The 25,584-nt window shown below is 44.6% G+C and overlaps 1 protein-coding gene across 2 annotated transcripts in view; it reads left to right on the top strand.

Moving 5' to 3' along the window:
• The first annotated feature begins 245 nt into the window (after window positions 1–245).
• KANK1 (KN motif and ankyrin repeat domains 1) overlaps window positions 246–25,584 on the top strand; it is a 38,063-nt gene continuing 12,724 nt past the window's right edge. The window contains exons 1-5 of one of the 2 annotated variants that reach the window (XM_068423304.1): window positions 246–334; window positions 10,245–12,899; window positions 23,066–23,284; window positions 24,085–24,193; window positions 25,209–25,415. In XM_068423304.1, the coding sequence (XP_068279405.1) occupies window positions 10,676–12,899; window positions 23,066–23,284; window positions 24,085–24,193; window positions 25,209–25,415 (2,759 nt within the window). In that variant the 5' untranslated portion in view covers window positions 246–334; window positions 10,245–10,675. Of the gene's footprint in view, window positions 335–9,104; window positions 9,316–10,244; window positions 12,900–23,065; window positions 23,285–24,084; window positions 24,194–25,208; window positions 25,416–25,584 lie in introns of those variants that run through there. The other variant, XM_068423303.1, reaches the window with a different exon arrangement.

The raw sequence follows: 25,584 nt of genomic DNA, 5'->3' as shown, positions 1-25,584 counted from the left end.
AAATATCTTTTTAGTGTGTCATTTGGTATGGTTCCTTTTGTCCTGCTGCCCATTTCATGCATTTTAACCTATGGGGAGCCAGAGGTGTCGCACGGCATCTGAAGTGCCATGAAGGAAATCATTGGCGCTGTGCTGGGCTGGCTGCCGGGCTGGGACCGTCTCAGGAAATTCCAAATGAGTATAAATAAATGCTCTGTAGCAACCTCTGGGCTCCCTGCCTGCTGATGTGTCAGGGATATGCATTCCCTTTAAGGCAAAGGAAAGTGTGCTTCAGACTTAATTTCCTGAAAAACTAAACACAGCAACATCCCAGGGTTTGCTTCTGGGTGGATCGGTGAGTGAGACCCTCGGACGGGCTGGGAGTGCGGTGAGATGCGTGTGGCTGGCTCTGCCAGCGCTGCAGGCAAGCCGAGAAGAGGGATGGGGGGCACCCCGGGGTAGCACAGCTGAAACCAGCCCTCGATGTTCTTTTAGGATATTAAGTTGGGATGGTTTTTTGGGTTTTTAACAGTGCCGGGTTAGCTGGGTTGTCTCACAAATGCTGCCGTCTGAAGGGAGTTTGCACTTGAGGTTTCACGCACCTCTGGTAGCCTCTTTGTTTTTGTTGTTACATACAGAGTAGTTTGTTTCCTTCAACAAAGGCAGGTTTTCTAGTGGGAGATCGGTGCTATGAACCCTCAAGTGAAGGAAGCACTGCACGTATTTACTGTAAGGCATCGTTTCAACAGCAGAAAGGCAGCTGTTACCCTTCAAATTGCTAATTTTGATTATTGTTCATAGACTTTCAATTAGAAGCCACTGTTTTAGCTATTTAGAATGTGCATAAACAATTAATTCTAATAATGATCTTTTCCATCTTTTCTCTGACGATTGCTTTTTTAACTTGTTGGAGAAAATCAGTTTATTGGTCTGAACTATTTTAAGTGCAGAGAAAAAGCTTTCGGTGTTTTTGGAAAATGCAGATTGCTTACACTTTTGAAGTCTGGAAGGCAACGCACATCTTATCTCACAGAAGGAATCACTACTAGATTTATATTAAAAAAGGGTAGGAGGGAACAATTCCCAGTATTTGAAATATTATACTGATCATGCAGCATGAACCATATTCCTCATGGAAGTAAGCATGTGACAAAATAATGTCCTTCCAGGACTCATAAATACAAATATTTGTAGAACCATTCTTGCAGAAGACAATTCTTCCATTTTTTCCACCCTGTGCACAGCTGTAAGACCAAACTGAAACTGTATATCAGTTTTAATATTCCATGGCAGGTTTATATCCCATGAGTCCAGGTTCTTTCCTGATGGTTACTCCTGTTACAATAGCCCTGTGTAACTGTTCTCTGCTTCTCACCTCTTCAGAGATTTATAGGCACAGAAGGGTAATGACATTATAAATCTAAATATTTTGGTTTTGTGATTCAGTTGTTCTTGGCTAGAAAGCAAACACAGCCTTCTTTGCTTGGGCTTCAGCAGGTAACACTGACACACAGTTGTGTTAAAGACGTTTTCAGGCAAACACCTGGCTTGTATCCGTGACTGCTTTGGCCCCCATGGGGAGTGGGGAGATGGTCTGGATGAGCTAGGAAGGAAGAGAAATATTTGGGGGTTTGCTCCTGTTCTGCTTTGCCAGCCCTCTATCTGCATTTTGTGAAGCCCATCCTACTATGTGGATGCCAGCCTTGGTCTTTGTAATTATTTTTTTGCTTTGTCATTTTTCTTGTGACAATGAGGTGGTGTAAAGCAACAGGGGATGATGTACTGTTGGAAGAGCGGGGCAGGTATGCCACATTTTCAAGGGTTGGCAAGGGATGTAGGGGAGCTTTGGGGTTTCTCCTGTGCAGCAGAGGACAGCAAGGTGCCTTACCAACACTGGGACTCAACCTCGTGTTCATCAGCATCACTGGCTGAAACACTTAGCCCAGATCTATTGGGATGTATTTTCGGAAGGAGGGCTATGGTGGTCTGAAACTGAGCTGCTCTCCTATTTCGTTTGGTAGATAACATCATATGGCTTTCTCCCAGGCTGTGAGGAGCTTGGAGCAGTGATTGATATCTACTGTTTGCCGTAACTTACATTATTTTGCCAGGCCTGAGTTAGTCTGATTTGGAAAGTATCTTTAAATTGAATGCTCTTCATTATTCAGAAATGTGGCTGCAGCCAGTAAGTGTGTACACAGTAGAAAGTGAATGAAATAAATGCTCCAGGGAATGATGAAGAGCAGTTCTCAAGCAGACAAATACTGCAAGATGAAAAAAATGCACATGGAATCAGGTGCTTGGAAAAAGTAAATTCACAGTGGTTTGAACTTGCCTTGTTGGCAGCTGATTTTCAAATATAAGTCAGCAAGACTGAGATGTCCCCCATTGCAAGCCCAAAAGTAAAGGATAAATGTTGACACCTTGTCGTTCTTCCCAGTGATACCTGAGAGAGCAGGAGGCTAACGTTACTATGAGGAAATGAGTGTTTTTCAGGGCACAGCGTTTTCTGTGGCTGAGCCCACTAAGACCCCGTCACCGGTTCAGTGTAAGGCAAGCTCTTTCTCCCTCAATTACATTTCTTGACACAGGACATTGGTTAAAAGTGGCATTGGCAGAGGATGATCTGGGAAACGCATCAGTGCAGTGCAACTAAGGCTGCCACTTGCTTCTGACTTACTTGCTGGTGGGACCTGCTGGTCACGCTCAGAGCCACAGTGCACCCACAGGCTGACTTGTGGCAGCAATCTGCCCAAGTGGCCACTGTTTTTGGAGTAGTTTCTACCCAGAGGTTGCAGCGCTGTTAACAGCAGCAGCCCCCACCATGGTTTGTGCTCTGCTCTTCCTTGCTGCTGGTGACTATATCCCTTCCCACCCATGCCCTGCTTCCTGCCTTGATTTCCCCTGGGACCTGTGAGTCAGAAACTGGGATGAAGGTGACACAGACTAGCCTCATAAGTTTTGAGTTTCCGTGGTTAGTGGCTTTGAGGCGGTGCACATACAAGATGTCCTTCCACAGAATCGCCAGATCTAGAGCTATTCCCAGAAAGTGAGAGCAGTTGAAAAGATTTATTATCGGCATCAAATAAGCGAGTTGCCAAGAATATAAAGCAGATTTTGTGAATTTTGATAAGGGGGCATATTGCAGTCATTCTCGAGACAGTTGGTTGTGCTTTTTTTTTTCCCCCAGGAACAGATTTCTCATAAGCAAGATTAATCCTTTATTCAGAATTAATTAATTTACACAACTTTCTTATAGTCTGTATGTTGTATTTAAAATTAACTTCTGTTTGAGCAGCAAGTTTTCAGTTCAGAGATTCTAGAAGTAAAAGTTTTAGACATTAAAAAGACTATAGAGGGTTAGGAGGTGTGTTTTTTGAAAGGTGGTTTTTACTTTCAGCTCACAGAAAAAAAAATTTATTGTGGTTATATGATGTTCAGACATAAACTCTGTAGGTAACTCTTTTTTATCATGTGGAAGAAAACCTTTAATGGTGTAAAAAAAGGCAACATGACTTTGAAAGACCCCCTCATAATACCAAAAAGGCTATTCACTACAGATATATATATATGCGCCTTTGGGTAGAAGACTGGTGAGCATTCTGAGCATTTTCTATGTGATACCAAAATGCTCTGTTTTTCATAGCTATGAATAATAGTCAGGACATAGTTAGCAAATACACAGCAAAGGGAGAAGAAAAAGAAAAGCCAGAGGCTCTTCTACAAGGTTAAGAAATGGTTCTGTGGTTTAGGAACTGACCCTTGCGGAGGAGGTGACAGTGGTACATGCAGACTAGGGCATCCGTCTGATCACCAGTACCAAGATGAGAGCTGGCTGATTGTTTTTGCTATAATGCTAAACAATTACAATTTTTATTGTTCTTATTGTAATGATAATCCTAGTATAATGTTAAGCAACTAAGATTTTTCAGGTTCAGAGTAACATAACTGTTTGAGAGACTGTTTTCACTGTGGGTTGATCAAGTCAATGGAAAAGCCCAGTTAAGTCAATGGAAAGAGTTTTGATGCTTTTAATGGCATTTGCATTGTGGCTGTGATTGTTTTGAGTTTTTCTTCTATTGCCGTAATGCTCCTACTTCTTCTGGAAAGAGCATGGTATTAAGACAGTAGATCCATTCTTAAAATGCCTTATTTTACCAATGTTGTGTGGTAAATGTGGCATCGTAGCCCAGTGCCCTACACTGTGCAACCAAAACACAGCAGCCTCTGAACCATCTTTCTTCAACATTACTGCTGGTTGTGTTCATTGACTTAAGGCGGTGTCCTTAATTCACTTCTGTGTGGCTTACAACTACAAATATCTGAGATGGAGCTTCTACATCTTGAAATAAAAACCTATTTATTACGCAGTATTGTAGCTTCAGCCTTTCTCTGTTATTATTATCAGGGAAGTTGCTATCCCCCACTTTTTTATTACAACCCCCAATCCAAAGCATTGAGTATCTAGATGTCGGATTTAAAAGTCAGCTGCCCACTTGGGGTATTGATACATAAATTTTAAAAAGTAATCCGAAAACCTTCTAAAAATATTTTACCATTTTTCTGCTCCTCATTTTTCTTTAAATTTGCAGCAAACATTTTACACTGGAGATTTATTTCTTCAGTAAAACATGCAGTAAATGGAATTCCTCCGTAACAGGAGAATCCTCCACACCTGTAACTGCAGGGTTGGTAGCAGGGTCTGTCACCCCTCTCTGGCTGGGGCGTTTTGGTTTGGACTCTACTACCCCATACCCAACAGCCTGAGGTGCATCAGGAGTTAAATCCCGTTTGCTCTGGTCATAGCTGTAGCTGAGTAAAAGCAAAACAGATTACCTTTCTTACAAGGCGGAATTTATTGGTTGTTTTTCCATAGCAGAAAAAGAGAGGAAGGTGTTACGAGCCACATCTACGCTATAGTGTAGCGTTTTGGGCAAGTGTGCCATTGCTTGTAGAAGCTGAGCTGGGTCACCCGGGCACTCCAGCCTGGCACTGCAGGAAGGGTGGCTGAGGCCAGAACCAGAGTATTGCCATGGGCAGCTTCGTGGCTTGACTCTGCTGTGCTGCGGTGGCTCTCCTCCTTTTGGGAGATGAGCAGCCAGCTGAGGCAGTTTGCGCTCCACTCCTGCGTCGTGCTTCACACTCCCGCTGTGCGCTGCCACTGCAAAGGGGAAAAGAAAACACTTGATGCTCCTGCTGGGTCTGGCAAAGTACAGAAACAACTTTCTGTAAGCTTTCCCCTCTCAGTTCTTGGAATAAAATAAAATAAAAATCTTGATAGGTTGATTGTTTGGGTTTTGGGCTTTCCCCCTTGCCACCTCTGAAAATACTGGAGAGCTAGGCTGAATTGTTGAGGAGCTAGTAATTTCATGGCATGTTCTGTATGTTGCTAGCCAAAAGCAAGCTGATCAAATGAGTGTGCTGCAAGGCTAAGGTCTATTTTCCAAGTGGTTTTTTTGTTGTTGTTCTTGTTTTTAACTTGCATTCAAATCCCCGCACCTGAAAAGGAGAATGAAAGAAAAATTGTTAATTGTTCCATTCTGCTTTTTAAACAAGTGCTCACCCTCATGTGTTTCGGTTCTTTTCAGAAGGCGAGGCTCATACTCATTTATATATGCTGAAGAAAAAAAAGAGAAAAGAAAAAAAGTAGTATTGGGGGTGGGAGGAGAAGGGGAAAAGCCTCAATTTCTTCCCTGTTGCAGTAAAGAATCAAAAAGTCGGAACTCTTTTTTTTTTTATCCCCTTTCCTGCCCCAGATAACCTTTCAAACTGAAGTTGAACATATGAAAATACTGACTTGACTCCATTTATGCCAGCTATTGCCTCTATTTTTCCTCTGCAGCATTCTTTATGAATTGTCTTATGCCATAAGCTGGAAGGCGACTCTGTTATTCATAACTTTATTTCAACGGAAAAGACTTCTTTAATAGCAGTCAGATCCAAGATAAAAATGCCTTAGAGCATATATCATAACCAGATGGGGAGAGAAGGCTTTAGAAGTGATGTCTGTATTTTTCAAGGTACCTTAGACTTTTAATTTCAGAAATACATCTTCATTCTTTGCTCTTTCTGGACCCTCCAAGGTGGCTCTACAATAAAGTTTTCCTAGCTTGCAGAACCAAAACTCTATGACTGCCCACGTTTTCACTGCTTTTCTCTCCCTCCGAAGTCTTGAAGCACATCAACTAAATGTTCTATTTTTTTCCAGTTCTCCTGGTCTGGGAGCAGACATGATTAGTGTGGACTTGGGTAGGGCTGACTCAATATTTTAATATACTGATGTTCTTGTGTAGTACATTGGATAGGATACAATTGAACAGAAGTTGGCAAGACTGGAATGTTTGGACAGAGCCAGTCCCAGCAGTGCAGGAGGCGAGAATTGAAGAGTGCATTTTTAAAATGCTGCTTGTGTTCTGCCCATGGTTATCCTGCAGCAGGGAGAGGGAAATGAAGTCTTTGAATACTTCTGGAGAAATGCATTAATAACAAGGGTACCACATCAAGGCCTCTGTGCTTCACACAGTGTTTTACTTCACAGGTACTGGCCTAAAAGCATGATGTGTTTGTGTTGCATTGCATTTAAAGACATTTCAGAAGAAACCAGGAGTGTCTGCAGCATTTTCACAGACAAAAGTCTATGTCTGTGCATCTGCATGTACTGTTTCAGTGTAACACAATGGAGTGATTAATATTTGCTTGAGCTACTATAGAGACTGGGGAATAGTTCTTCTAATTTTAGCAGTGCCCATGATCAGCTGGCCAAGGATGAGACAAGGCGCCTAACAGGCGTGTTTGTACTGCCTGGTATTTGCTGCAATACTTCTATGTGTGTTGGGGTGAATGGGGTAGGAATCTTGCTCACTTGAGGTCTCTGGGTGTGAAGGCTTGCCTTTCTGCCTGAAGGGCAAATAGATACAGCTTCCTCCAAGGTTAATCTGAGGTACCTGCTTGTGTAGCATTTGGTACTCGCCCACCAAAGCTAGCAAGTAAGGGCATCCATGGTTCATCCAGGACCTAAGGGCTGAAAGGAAGAAGGGCTTCACACTTATCAGGTGTTTATTCATTTCCTTTTTCTTAGATTTTTTTTTTCTTTTGGAACCAACAAAAGCATTTTTATTGCTTGAAAACAGACATCCATTTTGCTTTGTTCCATGCTTAACAGGCACACCCATTTTGGCCCTTTCTCTGAGACAGCAAAATGCACAAGGCTTGGCACAGCTCCTGCACGCTGTATCAGTGTTGAGTTGTTGGTGCTAGATTGCATGCCTGATCCTCGTTTGTCTTAACGTATCATCAAGCGTTTCCAGAGATCAACTCATAATACTGGGATTGTGTTGGTGGAGTGCTCACTGTGTTGTTTTAAGAAGTCACACACAGTCTCATGCTTGTTGAGCAGCAGATACGAACTGCGTCCTAGTAGTGCTGCCAGCTTAAGTTGAGGACCAAAGCGATTTCATTGTGAAGACACTGAGCTACCTGCAGGTGTTGTGGAGAGGTTTAGTGAGGGATTCAGTGTCAAGTGTGATTATTTTTTTATTATTATTTATTTTTGACAGGTTTCTGTTGAGCAATCTTAATACCATTCCATGAAGAAGAAAAAATATATTTGAGATCCCAGTCTGGCTCTCATGACTTAACACGAGATTTGCATGTCTTTTTAGAGGTTTTATGAATATTTTTCCAAAGATGCATTAATTCTTAAGTCCTGGGACTTCCAAAGAGTCTATTCTTCCCTCCTTCATCCAACACTTATGCATTGTGCCCAAGGACAGCTTAGAGGAGCTGCCTGACTTCACTGGTGTAGTGATGGGAGAATGAGAGATGTTGCTGGGTAGGAAGACAAGGACCGAGACAAGCAGAGGAAAGGAACTGGGAAAAATGGGAGAACAGGTAAAATTAAAGGAGCTTGAATTTACACAGACTGGGTGAAGTGACTAGAACCACGCCCGGGATGAGGGGCGAGAGTATAGCCAGATTTTGGGTTAGAATTGATGGAGCAAACAAATGGATATAAGTAGAGAAAATGGATGAGAAATCCAAACCGTGGGAAGAAGGCAGAAAGAGACCAGAAGACTACGAGGGATCAGGGCCATGGCAAGGGTGGGGACAAAGTCTAGGGTGCAGGCAGGAAGGAAGGGTGACCAGCCTAGGGCGAGGAGCTGTGTGGTGTGGAAAGGAGAGCTGTCTGTCTGCAGGGAATGGAGCCAGGATGAGAATCTGGGAACAGAGCACTGAATTTGGGGAGGAAGAGGAGTAATTCAGAGAGTATGCTCTGTCTCATTTGCTCCCTGTCGGTGGGAGTCCTCAAGACTTTTTCCCTGCCTGACATTGAAGCAGTACTGCTGGAAGGAGCTCTCTGTGTTTAATGTGCTTAAAGTATGCGTGTATGCATGTATTTTTGCTTTCATTCTGGCATTTATATGGCTAATTTGGGTGCATCCATAAGTAAATACCACTGCATACTGAGACTCTGGTCTTTCAGCAGAAACATGTGGTTTGGGGGGTGGCGGGGTTGGTTGTGTCTGCCGAACAGTCTGTCCACACTGCAAGACCGGGATACCAGGGCGCTCAGGTCAGCCCCACTTCTGTGGCTCTCACATGTGCCTGCCTGCGTCTGTCTCTCTATCGTATTCTTTTCCCGTGCCAGGGAAGGTAGGTTCTCCCTGAGCAGCATCCTCCTTCTGCTACTGCTCGGGGTGTCCTGTGGTAGCCATGAAAGCAGTTATACTGTCTGTAGACAAAGCTTTTCTTACGCATGCCAAGGAAACTGGAAAAACAGGAACTATTTTTTTTCCTCCTCCTAAACTTTTTCAGTGCTACATTAAGTCACTTCCCGTAGTTGCAGTAAATGGAGAGTTTAATTTTTTTTTTTCTCCGCACGCCCCCCTCCCGCACCCCCCCCCCGAGGCTTGTATTTCTTTAAGCGGACGCGGCTTCCAAATCTCGCCTTTTAAAAGCGAAAACAGCTAAATTCGCTCCCAGCCACAGCAGCCGCCGCCGCCTGCTGCACCGCGTGGGCGGGGCGGACCCCGCACCTCGGGAGGGAGGGAGGCAGGGAGGGCCGGCCGGCGGGCGGGGGAAGCGGGCGGCGCACCGCCCCGCGGCCCGGGCGCAGGAGGCGGGGAGGGCGGCCGGGTGCGCTGGCGGAGCCCGGCGGCAGAGGCGGTGTGCGCGGCCTGCTGGGGCTGCGCGCGTGCGGGCCGCTCTTCCTCATGGGGTGAAGAAGGAGAAAGCCGGGAGGGAGGCAGGGCTTCGGCGTGTGACACATGAAGCTGGGGCAGCTATACGTGGCTGGAAAATTTGCAGTGTGAGGGCAGAGGCATGTGGCTAATTCAGGTAACCGGAAAGCTGGCTTTTATTATTCCTCCAGCTCATAACTCGCAACAGTTGTTTTTCCCTTTTTTTTTTTTTCCCCTCCCTCAAGTGGGACGGGAGGAGTGGGTTGTGTAGCAGCACTACATATAAGTACTCAGCCCAAGGAAGCCCAGCAGATCTGGTGAAGTTTTATTTAGATTACTTTGGGGACAGGCAAGTCCTGTGTCTGGAGGGCAGACGGGTTTTCCTCATGTGCGAGGTGACCATCTCCCTCATCAGTGGGGTTCGGGACCCTGCTGGAAGGGGGTCCCACTGCCTCCTTGGTGCTGGGGGCTTCGTGCAGTTTAAAATCAACGAGGCAGAGACGCTGCTGGAAGTAATGAACTGAGGTGAGAGCAAACTGGTATTGCTGCTCTTGTGGCAGCACTTCCGAAGCCATAAAACAGCTGTAGATCTGTGTAAAGTCTAATGGCATCAGTTGCATAAGGAGTGGGGTCGGAGTTCCCGTCACCTGCTCGAATGCACCCTTTAGAGAAGTTGGTCTCCGGATGATTTGTGCAGTACGTTGTAATCCTGTGGTCTTTACATGAAGGCATAGTGTGTGTGAAAGCTTGCTGTGACACGGGCAGACTGGAGGGATTCGGGGAAGGACAGGTTTGAGCTACTAGCTGTGCCACTTCTGTGCCCCTTTGTTAACAGACGTTATCTGTGTGTATGCATGTGTACACATTTATGTGGGTATGCACTTCTCAGCATTTGAAACCTACTGATTAACTTTTAAAAAGTTAATCAGGATTTAGTGTTGAGGATCAGTCAGCAGAAAGCTGGTCTGCTTGCTGAGCTGCAGCAGCAGTTTCTGCCTCCAGTGTGCTGCGAGCACCCGTCTTTCTGCGCTTGTGTTTCAGCACATAGTTTCTTTTCCAATGCTGATTTTATTTCTTCTTTTCCAGAAAAAGAGGAAGTTACTATAAATGGAGAAGATGAAAAAGAATGGAAAGACCCCTATTTTGTGGAAACACCTTACGGCTACCAGCTAGACTTGGATTTTCTGAAGTACGTGGATGATATACAGAAGGGGAATACCATTAAGAAACTAAACATCCGAAAGAAGAGGAAAGCCGTTCCAGCTTTGGCAGGTACCAAGAACTCTGGTGGCCAGTGCAGTGGCTGGACCTCCACAGAGTCTCTCTCTTCGTCGAACAGTGATGAGAACAAGCAGTCTTGTTTGGCAGTGAGGAGTCAAGTAACCTCGTCCATTGCTGCGAGACCCTCGGTTTCCTTTGAAGCATCTCCTTCCTACTTAACCATCCCCGAGAGTAAGCATCTTCCTCCTCCCTCCCCTCAGCTTCCTCGGCACAACCTCCATGTAACAAAAACCCTCATGGAAACGCGGAGGAGACTCGAGCAGGAGAGGATGATACAGGTCACACCTGGAGATGTCCGCAGGCCCCGGCTTTCCAGCTTTGGAGGCATGGGCTCCACGAGCTCCCTCCCTTCTTTTGTGGGATCCAGCGGGTACAGTCACATCTCTCATCAGCTGCAGAACGGATATCAGGGCAACGGTGACTATGGCGCCTGCTTCAGCTCTTCCTTGGGCAGTTCAATTCGTCACAGCCCCATGAGCTCAGGAATATCCACGCCAGTCACCAATGTGAGCCCGGTGCATCTGCAGCACATCAGGGAGCAAATGGCAGTTGCCCTCAAGCGTCTCAAGGAGCTCGAGGAGCAAGTCAAGACCATTCCTGTGCTGCAGGTCAAAATTTCGGTGTTACAGGAGGAGAAGAGGCACATGATGGCTGAACTGAAAAACCAGAGGAAAGCCACTCAAAATGATACATATGGTTTCAGAAAGCGATCCTACAGTGCGGGAAATGCAGAACAGTGGGAACACATGTCTCAGGTGAGAAGAGGTGGAGAACTGTACATAGATTGTGAGGAAGAGGTGGAGAGCGTGGAGCAGAGCTCTCAGAGAATAGAGGAGTTCAGGCAGCTGACTGCTGAGATGCAAGCCCTGGAGAAAAAAATCCAGGATAGCAACTATGAAAGTCCAGCAAACCTTCGGGTGAACAGAGAAAGCCTGACAAAAGAAGCCCGATCTGTTGCTGTAGGTGCTGATGAGAACATGAACGATGTGGTTATATACAACAGATCTGTGAGGCAACACAAAGAAGTAGCTGTGGGGACAGAGAAAGAAATGAGAGAGTCTGGGGTTGGGGTGACAGAGGCCATGCTTGGTTTGTCTACAGAGGTCGAGAAAGAGATAGAGCTTCAGCAGCAGACCATTGAAGCCCTTAAGGAGAAGATTTACAGACTAGAGGTTCAGTTAAAGGAAACAACCCATGATAGGGAAATGACCAAATTAAAACAGGAGCTGCAGGCAGCTGGGTCTAGGAAAAAAGTGGATAAAGCCGTGATGGCTCAGCCCCATGTTGTCAGCAGGATGGTGGAGGCCATCGTACAAATGAGAGACCAAATGGTGGGAGACCACGTGGATGTCGCTGATTCATCAGTGGGAAACCACCTGCAGACGAGCAGTGTCAGCACCTCCTGCAGACCTGCTGTGCAGAGCAGAGCTGCAGGCCCCGAGCTACTGATGAGCCAGTGGCTGGTGAGGGAGAAGGCAGAGATGCGAGACCAGGCCACGGGGAGGTCTGTTCCACTGCCTGATAAGGCTGTGGGTGCAGAGACAAATGTCTGTGAGACAGGCGTCAACACGGAGGAGCCGGTGGGCGTGCGAAGCCCTAGCTGGACAGCGCGGGCAGTCGGAGCGGTGAGGTCTGTGGGCTGTGGGGATTGCTCAGTGGATGTGGTGGTTTGTGCCCCAAAGGAGCGCGTGTCCCGCGAAACGGCCACAGAGGCTGTACCCAGGGCAGAGGCAATGGTGATGGCCATGCCTTCTATGGCTAGCCAGCAAACCAGCACCACTTTGGAGATGGTGAGCCAGTGCACTGGCACAGAGATGGCTTCCCTGGCAGACTGCGGGACAAACACTGCTCTGAGCAGCTGTGATAAACAGACCAACACGGAGAGTGTGGAGACGCGGAGTGTGGCAGTAGGAGATGGACGGGTGAAGGACATGCATGCATCTGTGAAAATGCGTTCTGTTGGAGTGGGCACCTTGCTCTCTAGCCACCCTGGCTTTGAAAAGCCCTCAGCAATAAAAACCAAAGACTCTGGCGTTGGGCAGATAAACATTCATGAGAACTACCTGATTGGTCTTAAAATGAGGAGCATTGCCTGCGGACCCCCTCCATTGCCGGTTGTGCTGGCTGGCACCAGGAGCATTGGTGTTGGTGGAGAGTCTGTGTGCGAGCCGGTGAGTGGTCTGTTGGAAAGCCCTCTGCCTCCACCTGAGCTGAGGACAGGCTTGGATCACTACATCGAGCGTGTGCAGAGATTGCTGCAGGAACAGCAGATGCTGCTTGCTGAAAATTACAGTGAACTGGCAGAAGCCTTTGGGGAGCCCCACTCCCAGATTGGATCTCTCAATTCACAGCTCATCAGCACCCTTACCTCCATCAACTCTGTCATGAAATATGCCAGCACAGAGGAGCTGCGGAGCCTGGACCTTCAGAAGCAGTGCATGGAGAGAAGTGCCACGTCAGGTAAGCCCAGCATCCGGGCGCACATTTGGTCTGCTCCTTGCCAGAGCCGCAGGTGTGTCACCTACTAGACTTTCGCTTAGTCTGGAAGCAAGTGTGTAATCCTCCCTGATGAAAAGCAGAACATAATGTTGTTGCTGGACATGCCCATTGGGTATTCACTCCAGCCCACTGCTGGTAGCTGAAAAACCAGAGGTGGTTTTATCTCTCCCAGTCCAGCAGACTCTGAAGGGCCTGATGATGATGGCTCTGACCATGCAAGAGAAGTATCTAAAAGTATGCAGGGTTTGACTGCTGTGCAAGGTGTTGACTCCATTTTATAACTTTAAGACAATTCGAGGTTAATGCACGTGGGTTTGGAATTTTGTCCTTTCTTTAAGCTTAAAACTACGATGTCGGATTTGACAGAGTTGAAAGTCAGTTCAACGTCTGTATCAAACTCACTTGTTTCCTCAGACGTTTCCCTGGATTTTGTAGTGTTTCTTCCGTTGCATTTGTTCCTTGTGCCTCTCAACCAGAGAGCTGTGGGGTGGTTTCCCTATTCCAGCAGGGCTGATTGCTTTATAATAGGCAACTCCAGAGTGCTTCACAGAAGCCCCATCTTGTATTTTCTCTGTTCCAATAACTTTGTCTTAATCCCTAATTAGAGACTCTTGTTTGAAAGGCATCAGCTGTAATTACTGCTGGAGGTTTTGGTGACACTCAGGAAAGGCAAGAATTGAGATTTAAATAGTCCTTGCGTTTTATTTATTAACTTTTAAATCTACGCAATTAATTTGAGGGATTTCTTTATTCCGTGGCATAAAGTTGCTGACTTTTAAAAGTATTATTATTTTGGGGTGTCTGATAGTCTAGTTTAAAATTTAGCCATGTTTTGTAATACCTTATTGGTGAATCCAACCACATTACTATTAAATTTATAAATGTTGGCTTAGTGGAAACCAATATGTAGTACTTGCAGTGACTGTTAGATACTATCTTCTTGGTCCTGCCATACAGTGACTGAAATGAGATTAAGGAAATGGGAAAAACTTGTGCAAATTCATCCGTATCGTGGGTGCTGAATTGCAAAAAAAATTGTGAGTAAATACCATTTAATGTCAGCATAATGTTATTGACTAATGCACTGCTGCTGTATAAAGCTTTTGCAGCTTATTTACTGTCTTAAAATTTACCTATTTTTGTTAAAAGGCAGCTTGGTAAATCTAATTCTTTTCAATTTCATGCGCTAAACGGAACTGTCCATTAAATGAACTGAACTAAAAATTTTAGCTTCCCACAGTAAAGCAATAACCAACATTTATGTGGTGGTAAAGAAATTCTGTGATACCCTGTCTGCATCCATGCAATATGATACTATATATGCAATATTATTATCTTTCTGGTATGCACTTTATATTTTGGGCTTCTTGCAAGTAATGATACTATAATAATAAGAGTATCTAGCAGACACCAGAAGCGTCCTTAAAAACAGTGAACCAGAATTTTTAGTAGCTGTAAATCCTCAATTCCTTTCCCTGCTTTTACTGCACAGTATCAAATGTGTAGTCTAGAGATTTGAAAGTATTTAGACACAGGTGGAGCAATAGATCATATTTTACTAAAGATGTTCTTACTCCGATTCAGATTTCACATTCTTGATAAAATTATTCTGGAATAATTTGATTTTAACTTGTAATGCCATTATCTTTAGCTGTGGATGCTGAGTGTAAAATATCTTTATTTTTAGTCCCTGGTGAGAGCTACATGCCAGAGCTGCATGCATAAATCAAGCTCTGGGCTGTAACAGTTTAGACCCATGGAGAACTGGAGTTTGAAGGAAGTCATAAGCCTGAAACATTTCCCCTTCTCTTTCTATTAATTTTTAAAATATTGTCTTTACTACTTTTATCTGCTGGTCTTGCTGCCTGTTCCTGTGGTTTTACAGATCATATGTTACTTTTTTCTGTAGAAGGATTTTTGCTGAATGAAGCACTAACTTAAATAATTCTGTAAGCGCTGGAGCTAATAAAGCCTTTATTTTTCCATGCATCAGTATCTCATGATAGCTTGTGAGCTCTTAGTAAGTCTTTCCTCATATTTAGGTCTCTTGGATGTAGCTTTTCAGGTGTCTGGTGTGTGAACTCAACCAGAACCCCTTTTTCCAGGCCTGACATCTAAGCCTGATTTCTCTAAAGCCTTGTATAAATACAAAAATCCCTCAGAGCACTGAGCCTCTAGTCCAGTTTGGTTAAAATGAGCAGTCGGGTTTAAGTTATTGAAAGAAGCATGACCTTGCAGGCTCTATTTCTTAGAAAAACAGGCTGAAAATAGAGGCAGAAGCATCTGGTTTCAAATTAGCAGCAGTAGTCTCATCTTTAATATTTTATTCAAAGAGCATCCTTAGGAAGCGCCTCTTAGAGATCAGGTCCTTTTAAGGTAAAAACACATGAGCTGGTTTTGAGGCATGTGATTTGGGTACCAGTTTGCCATGTTACAGGGTTAGTGGTCCATACTGCTTCTGATACCGGAGGTAGCAGATCAGTCAGATTCTCAGCTTTACAGATTTTTCTCCCTGCTAATGCTGGGGGTGTGCTGCAGGGGTGCCTGCCGTCTCACAGCCCCTGACACAGCTTGTGGCAGGCATGGAGGTGCCAACGTGAGAGCTGGAGCCTGCTGAGCGGGATGCAGGCTGGCTCTGCAGCTGGCATCTTTAGACACAAGCCAAGCAGACCTCTGAGATGATCTCTGAACCAGGCCTATTAGCAATTAGTATATTGCTTGTTGCAAAATAAACACCTTCACTTCTGTAACTAAGCAACTCCTATTTACATATGCACCGTCTTTCAGAAGCCCTAGTGACATCCAGGAAATCAAGCCCGCTGGCCAGACAAGCCAATTTCCACTCTGCAAAGACATGTTAGCCAGCATTGGCACCCTGTCTGTCCAGCTGGATCTTATGGATGTGGGTGACAAACCTAGATGATAACTGATCCTTACTCTTAGACCAGACAGCAGATAGGAGGACTAAGAGAGGCGAGCGTGTTCAGGTTCTCCATTTATTGTCACAGAATTTTGGGAAAGTTTATGAAATTTATGTTTGAGTGCGCATGTGATGCGTTTTGTGAAATATCAGCCAGAGGCCTCATGTCACTTGTAGGGGTTTTAATTATGGGGACTTTTCACAAGTCTTGTAGATGGATGTCTCTCACAGGCAAGGAGTTTGCAAGGGTGGTATTTAAAAACAACTGCACTACTGTTACCCTGAAGAATTACCTGAGCATATTTGACCTGAAAAGGCATGGTTATTTTGCCTCAGTGATCTTCGGAGTATCAGTTTTACGGTCACTTTTTGGAGCAACCCTGACTGAGCACCACCCCAGTGGAAGCATTACACTAATTATCATGAGGAAAGAGGCAACTTCTTGAATTAAGACTTGAGGAAGCGAAAGGAAGTTGGAAGCAAGTGGTGCTGGAAAGTCTTGGAGGTTAGGAAAACACGATGTGCCATCTGGTGGAAAGATCTGTGATTCTGTGTGATTCTGTGATTCTGTGATCTAGCGGGCCTACAGGAAAGGGACTTTTTACAAGAATATGTAGTGATAGGACAAGGGGTAACAGTTCTAAACTGAAAGAGGGTAGATTTAGATTAGATATGAGGAAGAAATTCTTGACTGTGAGGGTGGTGAGACACTGGAACAAGTTGCCCAGAGAAGTTGTGGCTGCCCCCTCCCTGGAAGTGTTCAAGGCCAGGTTGGATGGGGCTTTGAGCAACCCGGTCTAGTGGAATAATAGCCCTGCCCACAGCAGGGGAGTTAAAGCTAGATGATCTTTAATGTCACTTCCAACCCAAACCATTCTATGATTCTATGATCTTTCAAGGTTTTCAACTCTAACTTTCATCTGGAGCTGGGGAGGCAGGCTGTGCGACAATGGAAAGACTGAAGGAATGATGGTGGTGTGAGAGACCCTGGTTGTCCAAAGCTGGTGTGTAGGACTAATGAGGTATTGTGGCCATGGTGGTCTCTCTGTGTCATCATTCGTAATGCAAAACCAGCAGGGAATTGGAGAAAGCAGTTTTCTGTTTATAGCTCTTCTGTTTGACACAGTTTGTAGCCTTTTCTCTCAAAGGCTATGTAGCTTGATGGTTTGGTAGCCCCACTCCTGGCAGCATGGACCACGCTAGTGCAGTTGAAGACTTGAGGCTTGCCTGAAGCTCAGGAGCCAGTGCTGTTTGAGGCACAGGCATGTCAGTGGACCCTGCAAAGGGGTGGGCTGCTACAAGTCGTGCTGGTTGTCTATGTCAAGTGAAAGAAGCTCTCAGCTTTAACTCTGCCACAGGTGCATGCCTTAATCACCAGGTTAAGTTTCTATACAGATGTGCTTGTTTGTGTAACAAACAGGATCCATCCATCTCTCTGCTGGGAAAAGGGTGACTGACATACGTGAAGCATTTTTCATATTCCCTGGAAGGTAGTGCATGATGCAGAACAGTCACGCAAATGGTCCCGTCTGCATGCCAGATGAGTACTCTTTATTCACGTGTGCCTGGCTGGCATCTCAAAGAATACAGTGCCTCCTCTGCATCTTTCATATGGCAGGTGGTATCTATTGACCTGCTAGTTGTGACAACATACAAAGCTCAAATGCCTATGACGTTTGAAAATGGTAGCAACTTCTGTGTTGGGAGCTGAGCTGTTCAGTGTTCTGTTTTTTTTTTTTCTATTTTAAATACCATCCAGTTACATCAGAAGAGAAGCAGAGACCTGCTCAGCAATTGTCCTATAAAGACGTTATTCAGGTGATACTCCATAAACCTCTTTAAAGAGGTTTGACATACCTTCCCAGGTCATGTGTTAAGACAAGCTTATTACTATTATCATTAGAATATTTGTTGTTTTCATTCTGTGGGAGCACTACACGGAGTCTTTGAATCTGAAAGCTGCTGTATCTCCTCATTTCTGCTTCAGTTAATAAAGCGTATAATTTGCAACAGTATAAATATTTTTTTCTTCCAAATCTATTGCTGCTTAGAGAGTGGCGAGCTCCAGCCTGCTAGCCCGTCTGTTAGAGTGACTTTGGTAAAACCCCAGTTCGCTCCCCGCGCTGTGGCACACGGACATGATGTTCAGGCACTGAGCTTTGTTCAGAGTTCAACTCCCATGGCAACAGGCACATCTATGAATATTTAATGGAAGAAGATTCTTGTTTTTCCAAGGAAGTGTTGTTGTATTTCAGCAACAATAAAGCATCAGCTGAGAAGATCAACTGTTCATAAACGAGAAAGAGCAGCTCTGAGATTACCTTCCTGCTGTGCCCAGCATCAAGAGATGCTTTGATCCACCACTCATCAGGAAATTAAGGATGGCTTTCACCCAGCTTCACATGCAGTTGTTTCGGAAAAGAGAGCATTTCATAAATACGGTGATCTGCTTCACAGATGTGTAATTTTTTGTGTTCAATCTTACTCAATTAAAGGAATTGCTTTGACTTCCAGTTTCTACAGACTGGCTTCACAAGCTAGTTTGGGGATAGAAAGCAGCTTCTCAACACAAAGAAAATTGTTAAAGCGAGAGTGAAAATGAAATTGAGATTGTTCTTGCAATCCTGTTAAAGCAGGCATCCTGTTAGAAGGAGTGTTTTCCCTGGAGCCAAAGGGTAGTTGCAACATTTACCTACGCCTGGGCCCCAGGTAAATCTGGCTTCTGTCAGTTTATCATGTAAAAAGTTCATGTGTGGCAATTTTTTGTTCTGAAATTTTAAATTCACTGACTTTTAACCTGGAATGGTTCAAAAGTACCTTTTAAAATGAAACTATGCTTAGTCTTCTGAAGGTAACACATTTATCAGGTGGATGGGTTAATATCCATCATTGTAAGTGTTAAAATTTAACATGTTTGCTCATCACTGCCTTTTTATTTACCTTAGTAGAATGATTTTTTTTCTTCAATAGTTCTGATGTGTAGACCAAATGGAAAGTGGATTAAAAATTATTTATATGAAAACATAACTTTTTAAGGATAAAGCAACTTAATAAGATTTAAGACCACTGGAGAAGACTTTGTGTTTTTCAGTTACAGTAATTTCATAGGGAGCTTATTGCTACCATGAAGAAATCATGCAGTGTGAAAGAGACATGTTTCCTTGCTGTATCTGCTCCAGACAACATTTATGCACTGTAGGGAGTGTATAAGTTGTATCACTGGCTGTTATAAACATCTTGTGCAAATAAATGCTTGCACTGATCAACGGGTTAAAAATAAAATCTCTGTGCAGCTACCATGTAGGCAGGAAGCTCGTGCCCTTTTTTTAGCTAGAAGCCTGTGTGATGTTCCAGCCAGAGAGCTAGGTTCTCATCCTGATGGTATTTAATTCCCCTGGCCTCCGTTGCACTTCTCTTGATTTCCAGTGGTATAAAAATATTGTCAAGCTAAATTGTTTTTATAGTAACACTTAGGTTTGCTTCCATCAGAGTGAATAGAATTTTTCAAAAGCAGGTAAAGGCCAGAATTCTGTTATCACAAGTTCAGCACGAGTTCAGGGGAAAAAATACTGTTTAAAACTCACCCAGTGAGTTCCCTGAACCAGCTTACTACATGGCTACCCATGCTGTCATAAATGGGAGGGAAGGTCTGCAGTTAGGAAGGGAAATAACAGTCTTAATAACAAGAAATGGATTTTTATAGGTGCTAGAAATGGCATGGGTAGTCTGTTGCTGATTTATAGTAGTTTTGTTGTCACCCTGGTTTGAATTGGTGAGATTTTCTAAAGAAGCACAAGTGATTGAGGAGAGGAGGTTCCTTCTAAAAAATTAAAACCAGGTGCTTTCATTCCCTCAAACCACTGGGGCTAAACCGCTGAAGATGCGGTTTGTTTCCCTCTGAAATTGATGAGAGTAGCTTTCTGCATAAGGGTTTATGAACAGTTGAAGTCTGTAAGTTTTTTGTTTTGTCTTATCATATTTCTGCTTCTAAATGACTGATGAACTTTTCCAAGATCCCCTACTATATTGCAAAATGCATTTAGAAATTCCTGGCACCTCCATGCTGTGGTTCGCTACATTATATCAATACTTAGAAACTTACACCAAGTTTGCATGCTTTGCCCATAACAATAAACTAAGAAAAAACAGCAAGGTGAGTCTACTCAAGTGGCTCTGTCTGGAGGCAGTGGCTGGCTAAGTGTTGAAACTGTTGGCTGATTTATGGTCAGTGCTGGGTACCGTGACCCGTTGTCACTGAGAAGGATTCTGTGCAAGCATACTTGAGATCTATATGTGTTGGATTAAGAGTCTATTTTAAGGTCTATGTAGACTGGTGGTGATCTTGAGACAGAGTTTCATTTCCACCCTCGAGAAGCACATGGTGCCTCCAGCCCTGGCAGCAACCCTGCAGCCTTGTTGGAGGAAGAGAGAACTTGGCTCATTCAGCTTTTTGGTTTGGGCAGCAGTTACTTAATCTGTTAAATCATTGACCATAATGTTGGGTAGCACAGCTGCTTCCTTCATCCACTTTTCCAAGTGATTTGCACTAGGCTGCTGTTCTCCAAGTGTCTTTATGTTGGCTGTCTTATAAAGGGGAAGGCCTGAGAGCTGATGTTAAGTGCTAATTAATGGCTTGTAGCATTAGTGCTGTGTTGGGCCCAAAGCTTTCTTTCCTTGAACCTTGGGTACTGTAGGTGCATTAAGTGTAAACATCTAAGAGCTGTGTTGGGAGAATGAGTGTACTGGCCAGTTTGTCTAATGCATGCTTATTCATTGTGTGCTGGTCCTCAAGCCTTGATGTCATCCTCTTTAGTCAGGTGCTGGGGGCCAAGCAGGACGCCTTTTCTTCTTCATTTGAAGGCATGGACAACATGCCCCAGATCCTGAACTCAGTATTGTACTTCTCAGCCACTGAGGGATGAACCACAAGAGGGAACCTACTGAGATCTTGTTTCATAGGTGGCAGGTTTAGCTAGGAGAGAGGCTGTGAGGCAGGGGAGAAAAGTCTGCTACTGTCCTTTTTCTCTGGCCTGCCCTGCAGCTCCTCCCCAGCTGTGTCCCAGGGCAGAAGGGAGATACCTGAGGCAGTTCAGACTCTGGCTTTGGAGGGCTGAGCATTGCTGACGGGGGGTGACAGGGTGCACCAAGGTGCTGTTGGCTCACGTCAGGTAGGAACCCTGCTCTGCCCTGCCAGCTGCCCTCAGCTCCAGCACGCACAAACCCACCCATGTCCCCAGGACACGCTCTGGTTGTCACAGATGCCTTTGGAGGAGGACCGTGACACCTGGCAGAGGATGAAGACACTTCAGCTGGCTGTAAACCCGGGCAGCTTCAGAGGCTTTGCATATCTCTGCTGCTTCAGAGCAGGTTTCCTCCACCCCCCCTCCCCTGTGTCCTCTGTGGCGAGGCTGAGCAGAAGGGGTGACCTGGTAAAACCAGCCCAGGCAGCCACCACCAGCTGCAGTTGGAAGTGGTTACTCCATTTGGTACTCTTTAATTGTAGCTGTCACCGCTCCAGGCAAGCAGAGGGAGAGGCAGTCTCCTTGTTTTTCAGCTAAGGGAGTTTAAAAATGATTGGTTTTGGCTCGGTGCTCCATTTCCTTGGCAGCTCTCTTCTCCTCGTCTGGCAGATGAGAGACAGCACTCGCTGTCGGGAAGAGACCTGACCAAAGTTGGTCACTGCTACAAAGCAAGGAGAGGTGGGGGAGCAAGGGCAGGACTTCCTTCTTGATGCCCATGGGTGCCCCCTGAGTGTGCAGGCGCGCCTCTAGAGGGGTTGCCCCTGCACGGAGGGCACTGGGGTGGCTGTCGCCTTCACCCCCTGCTTCTCTGAGAGGGCAGAAGCTTTTTGGCTATACCTGTAGTGACATGTCTGTTGATACCCTGTGGCATGCCCCTGTAGCTTGGAGAAGCTATAAGCAATGGTGGAAGGTCTCGTTGCTGAAGAAGGCACCTTGGAAGTGCATGTGGGGTGAAACTTGGTTGGGAACGGGCGCAAAGAGAAGGAAGCTCCTGGGAAGTGACAATGTTTGGAAAAATCAGCTTCATTATGTCCTGCTGTAGGAAAAAAAAAAAAGTACTAAGGCGAAGCAAGAAGGGGGAAAGGCAGTCTAGCAAGAGCAGTAAAGATGTCAGCTGTGTTTCCAAAAGTTAGTATTTGGAATTTACCTAACTACAATATGTTAGCATCCTGTGCAGTGCCACTCATCTATTTGAATGAGGAGGCTGTGGCTTAATTCTGCATTGATAGAAAGGAAAAAACTATGGAGGCACAAGTGATTGAAGCAAGCTTTGAAAGAAAGAAGTGATAGTATTTAAGGTAAGTTAAAGTTATCTTTTTTGTTCTTTGAAAAGCTAGGAGGATCACTTAAGGAAGAACGTGTGTGTAAAAAAACAGTGTGTTCCACAAACAAAAGCATTTGTGCAGCTTTGTAGAGCAGTTGTAATAGCACAGCTGGAGGAACTCCAGGGGAATCTGTAAAAGTCTGTGCGTAATTAGCGCTGCCTTTTAAACACACAAAGGGAAAAAACGAGTGGATGCCAGCAAATTAGGAAAAAAAAAGTATAACCCAAACATTTGGAATTTGATTTAAATCCAACTACTAGCTCAGTACAATCCTGTCAAAAAAAAAAAAAAAAAGCAGTGGGTGGGAGTTGATTGCAGTTGGCTCAGTAGCTGGGAAAGTATATAACTTCCAGTATTAGTGGAATGCTGGCAAAAAGGGGGAAGTTTCCTGAAAAGTTTCTGCTTTCATGGAAAATGCCATTTCTTTAAAAAAAGTATGACAAAAAGGGCACTGCTCTTGCAGAAGGAACCTGCAGAGCCCATGAACGTGCTTTTCAGGTATGTCAGCGAGGAGCAGCTCAGGGAGTGTGCCCTGAGCCGGTGTGGCAGGAGCTGGGGTCACCGAACGTACCGAAAAAGAAGGAAAAGGAAGGACCATTCCTTTCATCCATTTTAAAGCAAATATCTCTGTAGTTTTTCATTGTATTGTGTGTTTTCATGGAAAGAAAAACTCACAGCTGTTTTTTTGTATTTTCTGAAAGCGATCACACCCTTTTCCTATTGGCCTCTCAGAAAAGAGTATTGTAAAGCACAAGTGTTGCCCTTTTCTTTCCAGTTTGTTTTTTTCCCCCTGTTGATCACAGTGTTGACAGAAATGTTTTGGTCTGACTCCTTCATGATGCCTACTGTCTTCTCTGGCAGGTGCTGCTTTGGAGTACATTTCTCACAGCCAGCTTGCAAATGCCCACTTAACTTCAAATTTGCGAACACTGAAATTGGAGCAGGACATTGTGCCTGCTCAGGAGGAGAGGAAGACTCCCGTGGTGGAAGCTGTTCGGGGAAGGAAGCCCTTTTCTTCTCAGGACAAAACTCTTGCTCCAATTAACCTGACAGATGACCAGCTTGCCTCTGGCCTCTATGGTAATAACTGGCTCACATTCACCTTTCATCATACTGATGGAGTTTGAATATGAAAACACAGTTAAAGGAGGTTTTCAGGGTTCTCAAAATTGTGAAAGCAGGGAAAGATGCGGCTACGGGGAAAGTCACAGTGTGAGACCCTATGTCTGCAGATAGTAGTTAGTTTTTAAATGGCAGATGGTAGCACATCAGTGAAATGCCATTTAGTCTCCTCATAAGAAAAATCTACTGAGAGAGAAAGGGTTAATAAAATATATTTTAAAAAAAAATTAAATTTGTATGAATGTTTTACCTGTCTTATGTTTAGAGATTGGTTTAAAAGTTGTGTCAGTGAATCCTAAAATCTAAAAGACCAGCTGGGATTGAACCTCCCCATCCTGTTGAATACGTTATTGTTAAATGTGCTGTCTGTACTAATGCATTGGTTCTGGCAATGAGCTGCTGTCATCTGACCCCAAGAATTAAGATTTTCTTGACAGAGAAGAGTAACCCACTTAAACGTTAGAAGTCTTTCACAAATAGGAAAGAAAAAAAAATCTTGTAAAGATAAGCAGCCTGTTGGAAGATGGGAAGGTTAGGCTAGTTTGCTGTTTCCAGAGTTGTTTTTGGAAGTCTGTATTTCCAGTGTGCATCTCACACCATGACTCTATGTGTAAAAAGATAAGAAAGCCCAGCTTCAGTTTGTAAATTAAACAGAAAGCTGTTTGTTTGTTTGTTTTGAAAAATTGTCTAAAGCTGCTGCAGTCAAAGCCAGTTACAGATTTGTACTGAAACGTGTGCCTTGTCTCCCTTTTCAACAGTATGTACTAATAGTGAAAACACACTCAAATCTATCATGAAGAAGAGGGACGGGAAGAAGGATTTGAGCAACACCAAGAAAAACCTGCAGTTTGTTGGCATTAATGGCAGGTAAAAGACCTGTCTCCACAAAATCTGTCATTGTAGCACTGTCACAGTGGGAAGGAAAGGAGGAACCCAGAGGCGTATGCATAGCTTTGGCCTGTCCTTCAGGCAGATGTGCATCTGCTGAGTTTAAGGATCGATGGGAATAATGAAACAGCTGAGCTCATCTTAATCCTCTCTGAACCTTTTGTGCTTGCAAGTCATATGTGGCATCAGTCTCAAGTACCTGTAGATTAGACTGCTGCCAAATTGAACATGGGAAAATGAAATAAACTCGAAGAGCCATGGGAATGTTTCTGAGGCAATATTTTAGTAAGGAAAACTTTAATGTCTTTGGCAGCCGACAAGGCGCAGCATTGTGCTATTGAAAATACAGCAAGAGATGGCATCACCTAAGAATTAACTTTTCTGGCTTTGTGCTAGGTACATACAGAAACTTTCCTGCACAAATACAGAAAACAGTATGGAAAATTATCTTCTTTTAAAATATTACTTACCCTTGCAGAATGTTGCAAATAACTTTAAAATGGTTTCACCAAATTGTTTTTATGTAGCTTTTCTAACCCTTTCCTCAGATTGGTTTTTCTTTAGTACAAATGTCTTGTGCAGTCTGTAGCCTAAATATCGCAATTACTTAATTTCATACATATTGGCTGAAAGTATTATTACTTATAGTAGGGGAATGTTATCACTCGTAAGTCACCATTGTACTTTAGAAGAATAGCCTTAGTACATTAATTCATCAGTTGCTGAGTTTGGTGAGATAAGACAATTCATTAGAATCAACATTATAATTGTCCAAATCACTTTTATTTCACCTAAAATATCAAAATGTTTTGGATTGTCACAGGAAAAAAATGTTAAAACATTGAGTTCAGTGAGTAGAAAAGGTCTCTGAGTAGAAAACAGGAGGACTAAGCCTTTGCCAGACATTTTTCAACTTGCGCCAGCACAGGTGGGTACCGACCGCTGCTGAATGGCACTGAGCGAGCACCCCTGCCCCTGCCCGTTCTCCCCCCAGGTACGAGACGACGTCCAGCGACGACTCCAGCTCCGAGGAGAGCTCCTCTTCGGATTCGGAGGAGGAGTGCGAGGGCCACGAGTACCCCCACAGCCGGCACGCAGAGGAGGGGCAGCCCACGCCCTGTGCTCTGGAGGTCTGTGCCGTTGGGGCAGAGGACAGCCCCTCCGCAGAGTGTGAGGCCGAGGAGGTGGAAATCAGAGAGAGGTAGGCTGCTGGCCCTCTCCCGAGTGCCTCTGAGGGGGTTATCGCTGCCTCGTTGCATGGGGTGGGCCACGGGCTGTGCCTGTGCTGGTGGAGAAAGCACCAGCTCCATCACTGCTCAACTGCTGCCTGCTTCCCTCCTCCTCGAGCGGGTAACCAGAGGTGGTTTTGT

The sequence above is a fragment of the Nyctibius grandis genome, chromosome Z (genome assembly GCF_013368605.1).
Source record: "Nyctibius grandis isolate bNycGra1 chromosome Z, bNycGra1.pri, whole genome shotgun sequence".
Classification (NCBI taxonomy): Eukaryota; Metazoa; Chordata; class Aves; order Nyctibiiformes; family Nyctibiidae; genus Nyctibius; species Nyctibius grandis.
This window is presented reverse-complemented; position numbering and strand designations above follow the sequence as displayed.